Source organism: Nylanderia fulva, unplaced genomic scaffold, assembly GCF_048542155.1.
Source record: "Nylanderia fulva isolate GAGA-0341 unplaced genomic scaffold, ASM4854215v1 Scaffold9, whole genome shotgun sequence".
NCBI lineage: Eukaryota > Metazoa > Arthropoda > Insecta > Hymenoptera > Formicidae > Nylanderia > Nylanderia fulva.
In genome coordinates this window covers 301,633-314,453 of record NW_028191026.1, presented here as the reverse complement: position 1 = coordinate 314,453, position 12,821 = coordinate 301,633, and the positions used below count along the sequence as shown (strand labels likewise).

At 29.6% G+C, this 12,821-nt stretch overlaps 3 protein-coding genes across 5 annotated transcripts in view; 2 read left to right on the top strand and 1 right to left on the bottom strand.

Moving 5' to 3' along the window:
• Positions 1-25: 25 nt before the first annotated feature.
• On the top strand, positions 26-1,723 carry LOC114946397 (uncharacterized). The gene is made up of 3 exons (XM_029322860.2): positions 26-459; positions 625-759; positions 1,442-1,723. Exons 1-3 carry the CDS (start codon positions 310-312, stop codon positions 1,643-1,645), a joined length of 489 nt encoding a protein of 162 aa, XP_029178693.1. The 5' UTR covers positions 26-309; the 3' UTR covers positions 1,646-1,723.
• Positions 29-12,821, bottom strand: part of LOC114946395 (sodium-independent sulfate anion transporter) — a 39,871-nt gene continuing 27,078 nt past the window's right edge. Inside the window, exons 1-13 of one of the 2 annotated variants that reach the window (XM_029322857.2) lie at positions 10,298-10,583; positions 9,068-9,483; positions 8,314-8,504; positions 7,342-7,537; positions 6,958-7,178; positions 6,416-6,560; positions 5,721-5,885; positions 5,332-5,493; positions 4,898-5,038; positions 4,169-4,314; positions 3,541-3,702; positions 2,726-2,855; positions 29-1,191 (exon numbers count right to left, since the gene is read on the bottom strand). In XM_029322857.2, coding sequence (XP_029178690.1) covers positions 1,091-1,191; positions 2,726-2,855; positions 3,541-3,702; positions 4,169-4,314; positions 4,898-5,038; positions 5,332-5,493; positions 5,721-5,885; positions 6,416-6,560; positions 6,958-7,178; positions 7,342-7,537; positions 8,314-8,504; position 9,068 — 1,761 coding nt within the window. In that variant the 5' untranslated portion in view covers positions 9,069-9,483; positions 10,298-10,583 and the 3' untranslated portion in view covers positions 29-1,090. Of the gene's footprint in view, positions 1,192-2,725; positions 2,856-3,540; positions 3,703-4,168; positions 4,315-4,897; positions 5,039-5,331; positions 5,494-5,720; positions 5,886-6,415; positions 6,561-6,957; positions 7,179-7,341; positions 7,538-8,313; positions 8,505-9,067; positions 9,484-10,297; positions 10,584-12,821 lie in introns of those variants that run through there. The other variant, XM_029322856.2, reaches the window with a different exon arrangement.
• Positions 12,344-12,821, top strand: part of LOC114946396 (trissin receptor-like) — a 48,663-nt gene continuing 48,185 nt past the window's right edge. For both annotated transcript variants that reach the window (XM_029322859.2, XM_029322858.2), the window contains exon 1: positions 12,344-12,555. The gene's annotated coding sequence lies outside the window, so the exon portion shown is untranslated. The remainder of the gene's footprint in view (positions 12,556-12,821) is intronic.

The window sequence follows — 12,821 nt, the reverse complement described above, 5'->3', positions numbered from 1 at the left end:
TTGATCTTTAATTATATTTATACTACATCTATCGCTCGTATTTTAAAATCAACTATCGCAAATTCTTATATTATCAATGAGACGAAATATAAAGTGTAATTTTAAAAAAATTTACAAAGTAAATACACACACACACACACACACACACACACACACACACACACACACACACATATAACTGCAAAGAAAATTAATGCATTTTGATTTTCATCGATTTCTTATATGGAAAGCTTTTGTTTTTTATATAAGAATCGTGATGTGATGATCGTGCAAATATAAGAGAAAAATGACAAGCGGCAAAATGCAAATATGAACGCCTGCCAAGAAATCATATCATCAACTTCTAAGTTGGTGGATACTTCCAAATACAATTTGCGATGCAACCGCAATCTCAGTGAGAAAATGACAAAGAAGGATTTCATTTATGACATCCGTACGCCTGCACAGATCATGAAAAAGGTATTTATGCTGATGGTGACGCGAGAGCTTTACTTCAGCGATTTATTTGTAGCGATGTGAAAATCGCTTTTAAATATATTAGAATTTCAAAAAAGTTTGCATATCCAACAATAATTAATTCCTAAAGCGCACATTTTGATGCGTCAAAACTTTCAATCTACGCAGTTCGAGATGCATAAACAACCTATCATACTACCGATACAACTACGGCGAAAGCAGACTACTACTTCAAAAATGCCACATTACACAGTAATTTCCGAAAAACTGGACCGTGGAGGTAGTGGCGATGCGACTTGTGCTGTAAGTAAACATTATATATTTATGAAAAGTTTGACATTTTTTTCTTATTACCTGTATTTCGAAGCTATCTAGTTAAATAAAAAGAATTAACAATTCTTGTTGTTCGAACATTTCCTCTTTAAATATGCGTAAAGAATTATCATTTAAAATGTACATTTTTTAAAGGAACATGATGACATATTGTATTGTAATGTGCTTGTTGCATGTTGCACTTTGAGATTGTTATTATACATTTCCTTTCGATTCATTTTCATTCTTGATTTCCATTTTTTTTTTATTTATCTTTAAATATATTTTTTTATCAAATACAAGGATTGTTTAGTGTTAAAAATCAATAATTTTCTCCCTCGATGTTCCACATGTCTTCCCTACGGTAAATATACATATGTATATTTGCTTCTTTTTTTCTCAGCATTTCTTGTGCACACAGCTCTGAAAAAATTAAGATAATATTAGTATCAACGAAGCAAAAAATAAAAACTGTTCGAGACGATCAAGCAATACATTTATATCGTTTAATTATATATATACATATATGTATACCGTCATTAATTTATGTGAATTAAATACTCTAAAATTTTCCAAAGAAATAAAAGATTAACATTTTAATATGGAATAAAAATATAGATTTTTTTTGTAAAAACAAAAAATAAATATTTCATCATTAAAAATTTTCTTTCAGGTTACTGATCGACGTACTTTAGAATATAAATGTAACTTTTGTCAGGAACCAATCGCCACTTTACTTTCTCTATCTACTCACGTCAAATTTCATTGTCAAAGATACTGCAAGATATGTTACTGGATTCTGCGTGAAAACGAAACGATGGAACAGCACATCGATAATTATCATCGAATTAGGCCGGAAATTATAACAAACTTCTAGTACTTATAAATCTCATTTAAGAAAACATATTTATATTCCACAAGTGCATATTTATGTACCAAATTACATTATAATCTATATAAGAAAAAAGTTACAAAATAAATAATTTTGAAAAAAATTACAATTTTTTTATCGTCTATATACAACATTTTGCATACATATCGCGTATTGAGAGCAGCATAGCATATATTTACTTTTTTTAAACATATGTGACAGGCGTTTCTTAATTTTATTTTATCTCGACTCTCACAGTCGAGATTTACTTATCTCGTACGAGACCATTATCACATAGATAATTACTTTTCCCCATATATATATATATATATATATATATATATATATATCATCCCAAACCTTCAGCGATTATCAACGGTGCTATTCTGCAGTTATATAAAAGGGTCGCGATTTGTCAGAATCTCGGGAATGAATAAACATAAAGGAAATTTTCGACGAGGAGAAAGACGGAGGAAATAATTTGTATTCGCAGATTATTTATCTAGACAATAAATCAGATTAAGATAATACATAAATTAGATGTTCTCTGTATTAGGGCTCTCCTCTTACAAATTCTTTTAAAATTTATATTTTATGTTGTATAAAAGATATTATATTTATAAAAAATATCGATACAACATGTAATAATATTCGTGTAAAAATTATAATTAAATATAAAATATAAGAAAATTATAATATTATTAAGAAAAATAAAATGTAAAACATAAACCAAAATTTGTATTAGAAAAAATATTAAATTAATAAAATAAGAATCGATCAATATAACATGAAAAATAAAAATAAATTCTATTTACTACACCTCTTAAACTTCAAGCAATGCGAATTGAGTTTGTTTCGTTTTAACAAATGTATAAATAATACATAAAAAAAAAGATAAAAATCAATCTTTAACAAAATGCAGACTCTCTAGAGATATCCTAAAGTTTAATGACTGACCAACGCATTTATGCTATTTATTAACCTCATGTGGCGTTCCTAAATCCATGCACGTCATACATATATATATATTTATAAAAGTCGTGTAAGGTCTATAGAGATAGGTAATTTTTCCTCAATTATGGTTACCCTCATCTTCCTTGACGTTTAATAATTCCGGCGCTACAATCTTCAAAATAGCATGCACATTTTCACAGCAATTAATGCAAACAATGCTTTGTCCACGTACTGAAAGGTCCTTTGCCAGAAGCTTGACATTCTGCGAAGCAAACGATATTAAATTATGTTAATTATGATATTAACACGACAGAGAGAGAGAAAGAGAGAGAGAGAGGCACGTACGTATGTATAAATTCTTCTGTATAGAAATAATGAAATATATGTATAACTCACGTTCTTTTTATTATGCCTTTTGTATTGCTTTTTATTGATGTGTATAATATTAATCTTACTTTATAATATTATTAATTATTTGTTTAAAATAATTCTTCAATTTTTTCTATAATTAATTACTTTATTATGTAGTATTACTTATATATTAATAATAAATAATTATTAATATATAATTAACTAAATTAACAAAGTTAAAAAAACTTTTATATATATATACAATATATACACACTCTTGTTTATGCATTAATAAATGACACACATTGGTAGCAACAGGTGTCATTATTAATTCATAATTCTTTAAAAATTAGTTAGAATTATTTTAATGCTTTAAAATTGCTGAAAAAAAAAGCTTTAATTTTAAATCGTCTTTCCTTACAAAGTGATTGCAAAATAGAAGAATGCATACAACAATTCTCGATACTATTCAGTTATATTATATCATCTTCTTATATCTATTTGCCTGCGCGATGTTTCTCCGCGAATATATCTTGAAATGCATCTTATATTGAAATTGAGTCGTCTTTTACATCAATTGTGAGTTTATTACATACCTTAGCAACCGTAACATCGATTCTCTTCAAGTTTTTACAATCAAGTATTACATTGCATTCACTTTCTCCAGAAAGTTTCATTATGTTAGAACGCAATCGTTCTGCCGCTGGAAAAGCTATCGTCTCTTCGGGTATGGCAACTATTACGGTTTCCCCTTCAATCTTCATTAGAGAGAAAAAAAACAAATTATAAATGAGGTAGCTGTGATACAGAATTTATTCTACAGAGAATCTCGGAAAAAAATTGTATATTCGCGATAGCGATATTTTAAAATGAATCATTTATCATCATTTGCAGTTATCTAATAACATAATATGTAATAATATAATAATTTCTTTCATATTAATTAAAGAAAGCTTTTATTTGAATCTCTAAGTATCAAAATAATTGTAAATTGAGTGTATAAATATTATCTTTTAGAAATACTGAAACATAGAAAATTTTCTTCTCTCAATAAAATCTTTTATACACCTATAATATGATACGATATTTGCAAAATATTTAGTAAAATATTTGATAAAAAGATTTACTAAACAATGCATGCACATTTCGAAAAAACACATATGTATATACTTTTAATATCAAATTATTTTATATTAAAAAATCGATACGATCAATTATTATTACCTGTTCAATATTCATATTAATGGAAGGTCGTGCTGAATAATATAATAAACATATAAGATTGACAACGATGCCGATTAAGATACCATACTCCAAACTGAGAAAAACACATGGGACTAATGTCAGCAGCATCACAAAAAAATCTATCTCTACAAAAAAATATGCATGGTTATGAATTATTAGTTTATCTAAATTAAAGCGGGGTATAAAAAGCTTATATCGCCATTTAAAAACGTCGAAATATTGAAACTAATAATTAAAAAAAGAATAGAGATCAATATATTAATGCATTTTAATATTATGTTTAATCAATGAATTAAAATTTAATAAATTAGCATATATATATATATATATATATATATATATATAAATAATATAATTGCAATATCATCCTAATGTAAAGAGTTTTCATATAAAATGTTATGAAAATATAAAACATCAAACGATATCGATCAAACAATCTCGAAGGGAGAACGGGCGTCAGTGCTCTGTCTTAACAATAAATGCTATCACAAGGACGCGTTCGAGCATTATTGTTTCATGCGAGCTTTCCGAGAACATACACCACGAATGGAATCCGTGTAAGTGATGCTCTCGTGCATTGACGTTGGTTCCTTTGTGTAACATCATTCATACCATACTGGTTAAGCTGCATATACTTATATATAGATCAATTGTACCAAGATCAAGAGAGAGAATGGGAAGGAAGAAGAGATTCATCTTGGAACTTACTTCTGGCACGCCACAATAAGGCATATGTCGAAAAATCAAGCATGTAATACATGGCACATATTATGAGACCCGCCAGCGTTGCCTTAGGTATGAAACGGAAGGTAGAAGTCAATAGACTAAGAGCGAGAATTACCAAACAGCCTGTAAAAAAGGTTCCTATAGTCAGAATTGAGAAAAATACGCCACGCTTCGCTAAAGAAATTAGTTAAATAATTGAACGGATAGTTCTTTATCTATTTTTCCGTTCTTTTCTCGAAACAAATCTTTATAAAGTAAAACCGCTATCATTGCACCCTGATAGCAATTTAAATATATTCTGAAACATATTGCGTAGGAGTAAGATACATGTATATTTTGCGCATGTCAAATCAAATCGTGTATTTAAATCACGTTGGACACAAAGAGAAAAAAATGTTGGCTCTCTACTCACGTACCTGTAAATATTCCTCCCAATGGGGTTTTCACACCCGATGCATGATTGACGGCTGTTCTTGTGAATGATCCCGTAACTGGCATCGAACGGACAAACGATCCAAAAATATTGCAGACACCTAGGGCGATCATTTCCTGCGTGGCATCCAAAGATTTGCCTTTCGCTAAAATAATTCGTATTCCATTAAATTATTTTCATTAGCAGAAAACTCGAGTTCTCTCGAAAATAATAATATCATGTAAAAAAAAGATAGCAAATGCTTTTACATTAAAAAAGAGTAGCGACAAAGCGCGTTTCGATAAGTTCCTTTTACTATAAAGCCTTTATCTATATAACTTTGTAAAAACGACAATGGCAATCTGATAATGATAATGATAAAAAACTAATTACCGAAGGCTTTTGCGATGGCTATGTGCTCGATGGTCGACAGAATCGGTATCGTGAACAATGTCGTTCCCATTGCGGTGGTCATTTCCAAAAAATTGTACGTACGATTTTGAAATGTTGTGGAAAACGGTGGAGAAGCAAATGGTGGTAAACCCTGACCGATCGCACCTAGAATTCTTTGTGTTTTAATCGTAATATCAGGAAATACCTTTTTTCATATTAATATTTGAATGTGAAAAGATAATTATTCTCTTTTGTAAATCATATCTAATGATTTTGATAATTCTTGTTTCAAAGAGAGAATCACACGAGAGACAAATGCTAATTATAATATTAATAATTTAACATTAGTAAATTAGTCACGAGTAATTTTGATAAAGCATATTTCTAAAAAAGTCGACCTCCGTCCTTGATGCAAAGACAAATATTAAATGTGCGAAATTCGATGATTAAAATCAAGACAAGTTAAAACAAGATTTATTATCACAAATTTTTTATTTCCGCCTGCGCATTCGATAATAAGATGACTTTTTTAAACTCAGCTCCATAATTTCAAAATATGGAGAAGAAAACATTAAATGAAATTGTAAAATTATCTGGCGACTAAGTGCTACGTTTAATTGTCAAAGTTTAGTTCAAATTCAGTAATAATGAAGTAATTACAATATTAAATAAATATATGATTTAGCTTCATTTACCTGTTAACTGGAAAGGATTTTGTTTGTTAATGTAAAAAATGTACGCCATAACAGTACCAATAATTACGACTAATGCATTACGAGACAAAGCAAGAAGCCATCCCATTTTTTGTAAAATATTTCCTGTACGCCGTCCTGGTATATTCTGGGCATAAAAAATGAAGAAATAAAATACACGCAATTTTTAATTTCTTATTATAAAATACATTGCTAAAAATTACTCAATTATATAAATATATAATCTAAAATATTATAAGATGTAAAATATAAACGTTCATTGAAAAAAAATCGATCAAAAATATCGAAAATCTTATCGATCAACAAATTAATAAAGTTCTTCACGTTGCAACAACAAATTGATAAAGTCTTCACATTGCAACATTTATCACATAGTACGAATATATAAATAAAATAAATAAATATAACAATAAATGGAATTAGCCCTTTTATATCTGATTTTGTAAATAAATAATCTTTTTGGTTTTAATAATCAAATATATCTCGAAAATTTGATGGAAATAAAAATTGATAAAATTGTATACCTTGAGCAAAACTAATATAGCGATAGTCCCAATTCCTAGCAAAGTATCTTGATACCGGATCTGATAGAGATTTTTGAAGATCATTATCAGAGAATCCAAAAAACTCTCACTTCTACCAGCAATGCCTAGAAGCGACTTAAATTGTGAAGACGCTATATTAATCGCCGCGCCTGATGTAAAGCCAGTAATTACCGGTAATGATATAAAGTCCAGTAGAAATCCTTAAATGCATATTATTGTCAGAAAAGAAATGCATATAGCAACAATATTTTTATATTTGTAACGTATTTTCTAATATGAATATTTTTTAAATATATTTTAAATTTATTTATTTTAACTTATTTTTCTTACTCCTTTTAGAAACTATGTACAACATAAACGCACCTAAATGAAAAACTCCTAGAAGCATAATAATACATCCTTTTAAAAAAGCGATTAATATAGCCATGTCAGCACCGTATTTTGCAACTAACGGTTGAACCATGGTAGCCATAATAGCTGTTGGACCAATAGTGATGTTTTCGCAAGAACCAAAAATAATATATATAAATGATGCCATAAATGCTGCATACAGTCCATACTACAAAATCATAACATTCATAGAGAAATTAAAAAGTGAAAAAGTATTTCGAAGTTATTCAAAGATGTCATTAAAATTCATTAAAAACAATGTATCAATATATAGCAACGTAATATGTCTATATCAAGTTTCATGAATAGAAAGTACAAGATTTATTAAAAAAAATATATTTTTTATAGAGAAATATATATACAATATCAATTTTATGCATATACACAGAGAATTTTCTCTTAGGATTTACCCTGAAAATCATGATAATTGTGGGTATTGGAATAATTTTATAAGAGTTTCTCTGATTAAAATATGTATATCTATTGCAATAAGATATAAAATATGTTCGATTAATTTTACTACGTACATATTAATATTTTTTATTGGTAAATATTTAATTAGAGAAATTTATAAAATTCTTCCAATACCGGATATTGTTCCACAATCATGATTTTGAAGATAAATTCTAAGAGAAAATTCTCTCTCTGTGTATAAATCAATATATATAAATATAATAGACAAGTAATGAAAGAAATATTTTTTCCGATATTATAAAAAATATTACTCTGCTTTGAAACAGCAATAGTAAGATTAGTTATTGACTTGAACGAAACAAAGGACAAACTGAATTGGTTATTTCTCGATCAGCTGTCTCTCGATCAATTCTAATCATAAAAACTCTGTCTTATTTTTTCGATAATTTTGCTATGACAAATGCTTATCATTTCGAGATAACGCGACGTAAGATTTCTGCGGGCATCGCTCTCATTTTTCGTGACCTTTACCTCTGCACTTAAACCGGCGACGATACCGTAAGCGATGCCCTGTGGGATTGCAGTGAGACCGACCGTGATTCCTGCAAGTGCATCCTGCAAGATCCACGTGGGTCGATATCGCGGAAGCCAAGTGAGTACCGGAAATCTTCGTTTGACGTAATCACCGCATTTATTCTTCTCGTACCACGAAAATTTTCCCACTAAAAGCAAAAATCGGTCTCATTTTCTTACGATATATCACGAGCGATTTAGCGACGTCAAGCGAAACGATTAAAATGATTAAGATTTCTGTTTACTTTTCGGGCTTTTTAAAGAATTTAAGAAAAATTACTTTGTCAAATAAATGTTAATGCATTCAATCAATTTGCTAAGTATAACGTACGTTACATTTTTCTTATTCATTCCATATTTTATTGAGATTTCTTTTCTTTTCTATAAAAACAGTTATAATTATATGAATTATATTTTATATTTCTTTTAAAATTTCATCTTTTTAAACAATTGCAATAATCTATTATTTTATTTATTTTTGTATCCTAAACATGTGCAGAAAGATATAATAATCCTATAAAAATATTATAATAATATTATATCATAGCTATAATATAAAATTAAAATATTACATCTCCCTATAAATATATTATAACATAAAAATATATCAAAGCTTTTTTTTATAAGAATAAACTGATATAATATTTAGCATTGTAGAACTGCAATCATAAATTATCTTGTATGCAATATATGTACATATGTATATACTTACTATCATCTACTCAAGTCTTCGACTGACACCTTGACACAAAAAAAAAATAGCAAAGACAGCGTGGATTCCTCGAGATTCACTGGTGAAATAGTTTGCAAATCTACACACAAAACGATGTAGTACACTTGTGACGAGGAAAAATAGTAAGTAGAGAAAAGGAAGCGAAAAACGGATCTGTTTGTGACACACGACCGAGTTCTTTGCTTATTCACATTTGCATCTGCAAATCGCTTCACTTTAATCCGCGAAGCATTTTATCCAGCACTTGTATAAAAAATATAAAAAGTATCAGTATAAAAAGAATCGTCGGGATAATTTTCCGGATAGTTTCTTTCAGATCAAGTCTTTCAAGAATAACAGAATTACATAACAAGATCAATGCAATTGAGTTTACCGCGCGAATTAAAAAATATCTTCTGAAAAAAAAAGTTTGAAATCATAAATTTAACTTTATCCAGAGAGAAACACATTAAGACGTTTGTTATTTCTTGTCGTGTTAGAGTGCAAATTTAATCACAAATGTCGAAAGAATAAAATCAACTCATCAACACTGAGATTTATTCACTGTATGTACACACACATGTACACAATCAACCAGCATTGAAAGCTGAGGTAACGATTTATCGCTAAATCATCAAATCGGTATTATGCAAACACTGGCATCACTATCACTGGACACGATCTCTTATTACAAAAAATTGCTTATCTTCGGAATTTAATCATTCACGTTCAACGATAGGAATACACGTCAAGAGTTGCTAGAATTATTCACACCTCATTCAAAATCTCATTCAAAATATCACGTTAAAGAGAAATTAATCTAAATCATAATCTGATTGATTCCTCATTTTCATGTAGATTAGATTAATAAATATTTTAATTAGGACAATATGTTTTGAATTGTGTAGAACATAACACAAAATAAAATTAATATTAAAATTAATAAGTAATTTTACATTAGCTATTTTTAAATTCAAAGCGAGGAAATTGCAAGTTTTTATTATTAATATATTAATCTGATATAAGATAAATAATGCACATAACAGAATTTGGAAAAGTCTCAAACTATATATACACACACAATCTGTCTCAGGTATTGTAGCACATTATGACACCGAAAATAAAAACAAAATTTATAATCCACACCACGTTTCCTTTCACACTTTTCTAAATAGAAATTCTCGCTCGAAAATCACCTACTAGCCCAATCAAATTATAGAATATACTTGCAGAAAAGATTCGATCGTAGTATGATTATATCATCGATGTGAAATCGAACTTAAGTGAATATTGCCAAGTTTTTTGCTGAGAACTGTTATGTGTGTTATGCCAATGAAGAACAGCAGCTCTCTCTCGTTACGGAAACTCTTGTGAGATTGCCGGCTTTATGGAAGCGACGAGAGACTTTATTTCTCCTTCCACTTGCTACGGAAACATCGGTCGTGAAAGGGAGACATCTGCTTTAATAAATGAAGTTCTCATGCTCAATTTCACAATAAGATTATCGTAGTGATATATATGCACAATAAGATATTGCATTTTATCAGTAATGTAATTTTGCGTCGACGAATGAAAAATAAATATTTTAAATATGTATTTTTTGTTATACAAATGTATGTATAGATATTTAATCCCAAAACTTCAATTTCAAACTCGCAAACTAAGTATATTCGAGATTTCGAATCGCGACAACTAAACTGTGACAGTTACTTTACTGCGACTGGCCAATGTTTTGTCCAAGTCGAAGTTTAGTACACATCTGTATTACGTACTCTCGACCAAGTTTAGAGTCTTTGAAATGAACAAGTATTTTCCGATTCACTGACAGTAAGCACAGATAACTCGTGACCTATAACAAATCCACGTCTCGATTGTAAGATTTCGATAGACACTCAGGGATTTAACCAGATAGTTACTTATCACAAACTTAAATGTTTGATACAAAAATAAAATTAGAAAAATAAAAAAAAAATGAATTTTATATCACTCGAACGGAATAAATTTACTCATTCTTGAAAACATTTAACAAAGTGAAATAATAAGAGGTTTTAATGAATATACATGTATTCTCTCCTCTACCGATATAAAATTGTAAGACAATGTACATAATTTATTACACAGAGAGAATTTTCTTTTAAAATTTATCCTGAAAATTATGGTAATCGTAGGACAATATGATATTGGAAGAATTTTATAAGAAAAAAAGTAAGACTCTTCTCTCGACCGTACTGGCAAATATTATTTATTAAATCACAACGTTTCGACCCTTCTTTGAGTCTTATCAAGTGATCTAGATGTACATAGAGAAGAAATACAGTACAGAGATTAATACAATAAAAAAATTACTTCACTTAACAATATTACAAAATAATAAAAAGAAGCGAAACATATTTTCACAAGTATGTTTCGCTTTTAATTATTTTGTAATATTGTTAAGTGAAGTAATTTTTTATTGTATTAACCTCTGTACTGTATTTCTTCTCTATGTATATCTAGATCACTTGATAAGGACTCAAAGAAGGGTCGAAACGTTGTGATTTAATAAATAATATTTGCCAGTACGGTCGAGAGAAGAGTCTTACTTTTTTTAAATTCTGTCTGGCGATTCTCAAATATCTATGTTTTTATAATTTTATAAGAGTTTTTCCGATTCAGATTTACCATTTAAATAAAAGATATTTATATCTACCACAATAAGATATGTTCGATTAATTTTATTATGTATACACATATTAATATTTTTTATTAATTTTCAGGGTAAATTCTAAGAGAAAATTCTCTCCGTGTACATACGGCAAATCAAATTTTCTAACGCTTACAATACTGAAAACCATGCACTGATAATTAAATTTTAATCTCCGTTTGCTAATATTTTTTCGTCTCTTTCTGTCTCTCGCCATTCCTATTACTCCGATCAGTTTTGCACGCGAGACACAACACCACAATGATTGACCGATGTTGGCTTAGCAGAAGAATTTGCCGCATAGATGTCATAAATCGCGTCCGAATACGGTTTTCCAGGCTCGGAGTCCTCCACGGGAATGAACCGCGATGATAAATCATCGAGGTCGAGATCGTGCCACTTTTTTTTTTCTTTCTTCGCGCGGTTTCTCTCTTTCATCGAGACGCGTCGCGCCGCCGAAGAGGGCCTAAAAGGGTGAACTGTATGAGGGTAGAGGGTGCAACGCCTGCGCGATGCTACGATGCTCGTGTTTGTGTATGCGTGCGCGTTCCCGACGATGAATGAGTCGCTCGGTGCTTCAGTGCTGCGCGAAAAAGCGAAGCTGTCCCGCGACAGCAGCATCGAGCCGAGCATCGAGAAGAAATGTGCAAATATTCACATTTTGGGAACTGCGATTCGTCGATCGATTCGATATCATACTGACATTTTTTTCATCTCTTAAAACGCAAAGTTCGAAATAAGATCGTACGACTTTTAAAAGCTCTAAAACTCTAAATAATATACCTGTTTGATTTTGCAAGAGAAGGTACAAATCGCATTCGTCGATTGTTGATTTGTATATTTGTAGATACACATAAGTATAATTTTTTAGTCGCTTCGGTTATCGATATCTGAATTATTGAAAATGCGAGGGACTTTTTATATATCGTGGAACTGTCAATTACTTTTATTATTTGTCAATTTATTATTTTAATTGCATTGACATTTTTCACCGGATAACTTTGATGAACAAATTGTGAAGTTTTTCATAAACCACTGATTTAAAAATACAAATCCCGGTCAGAATTAATG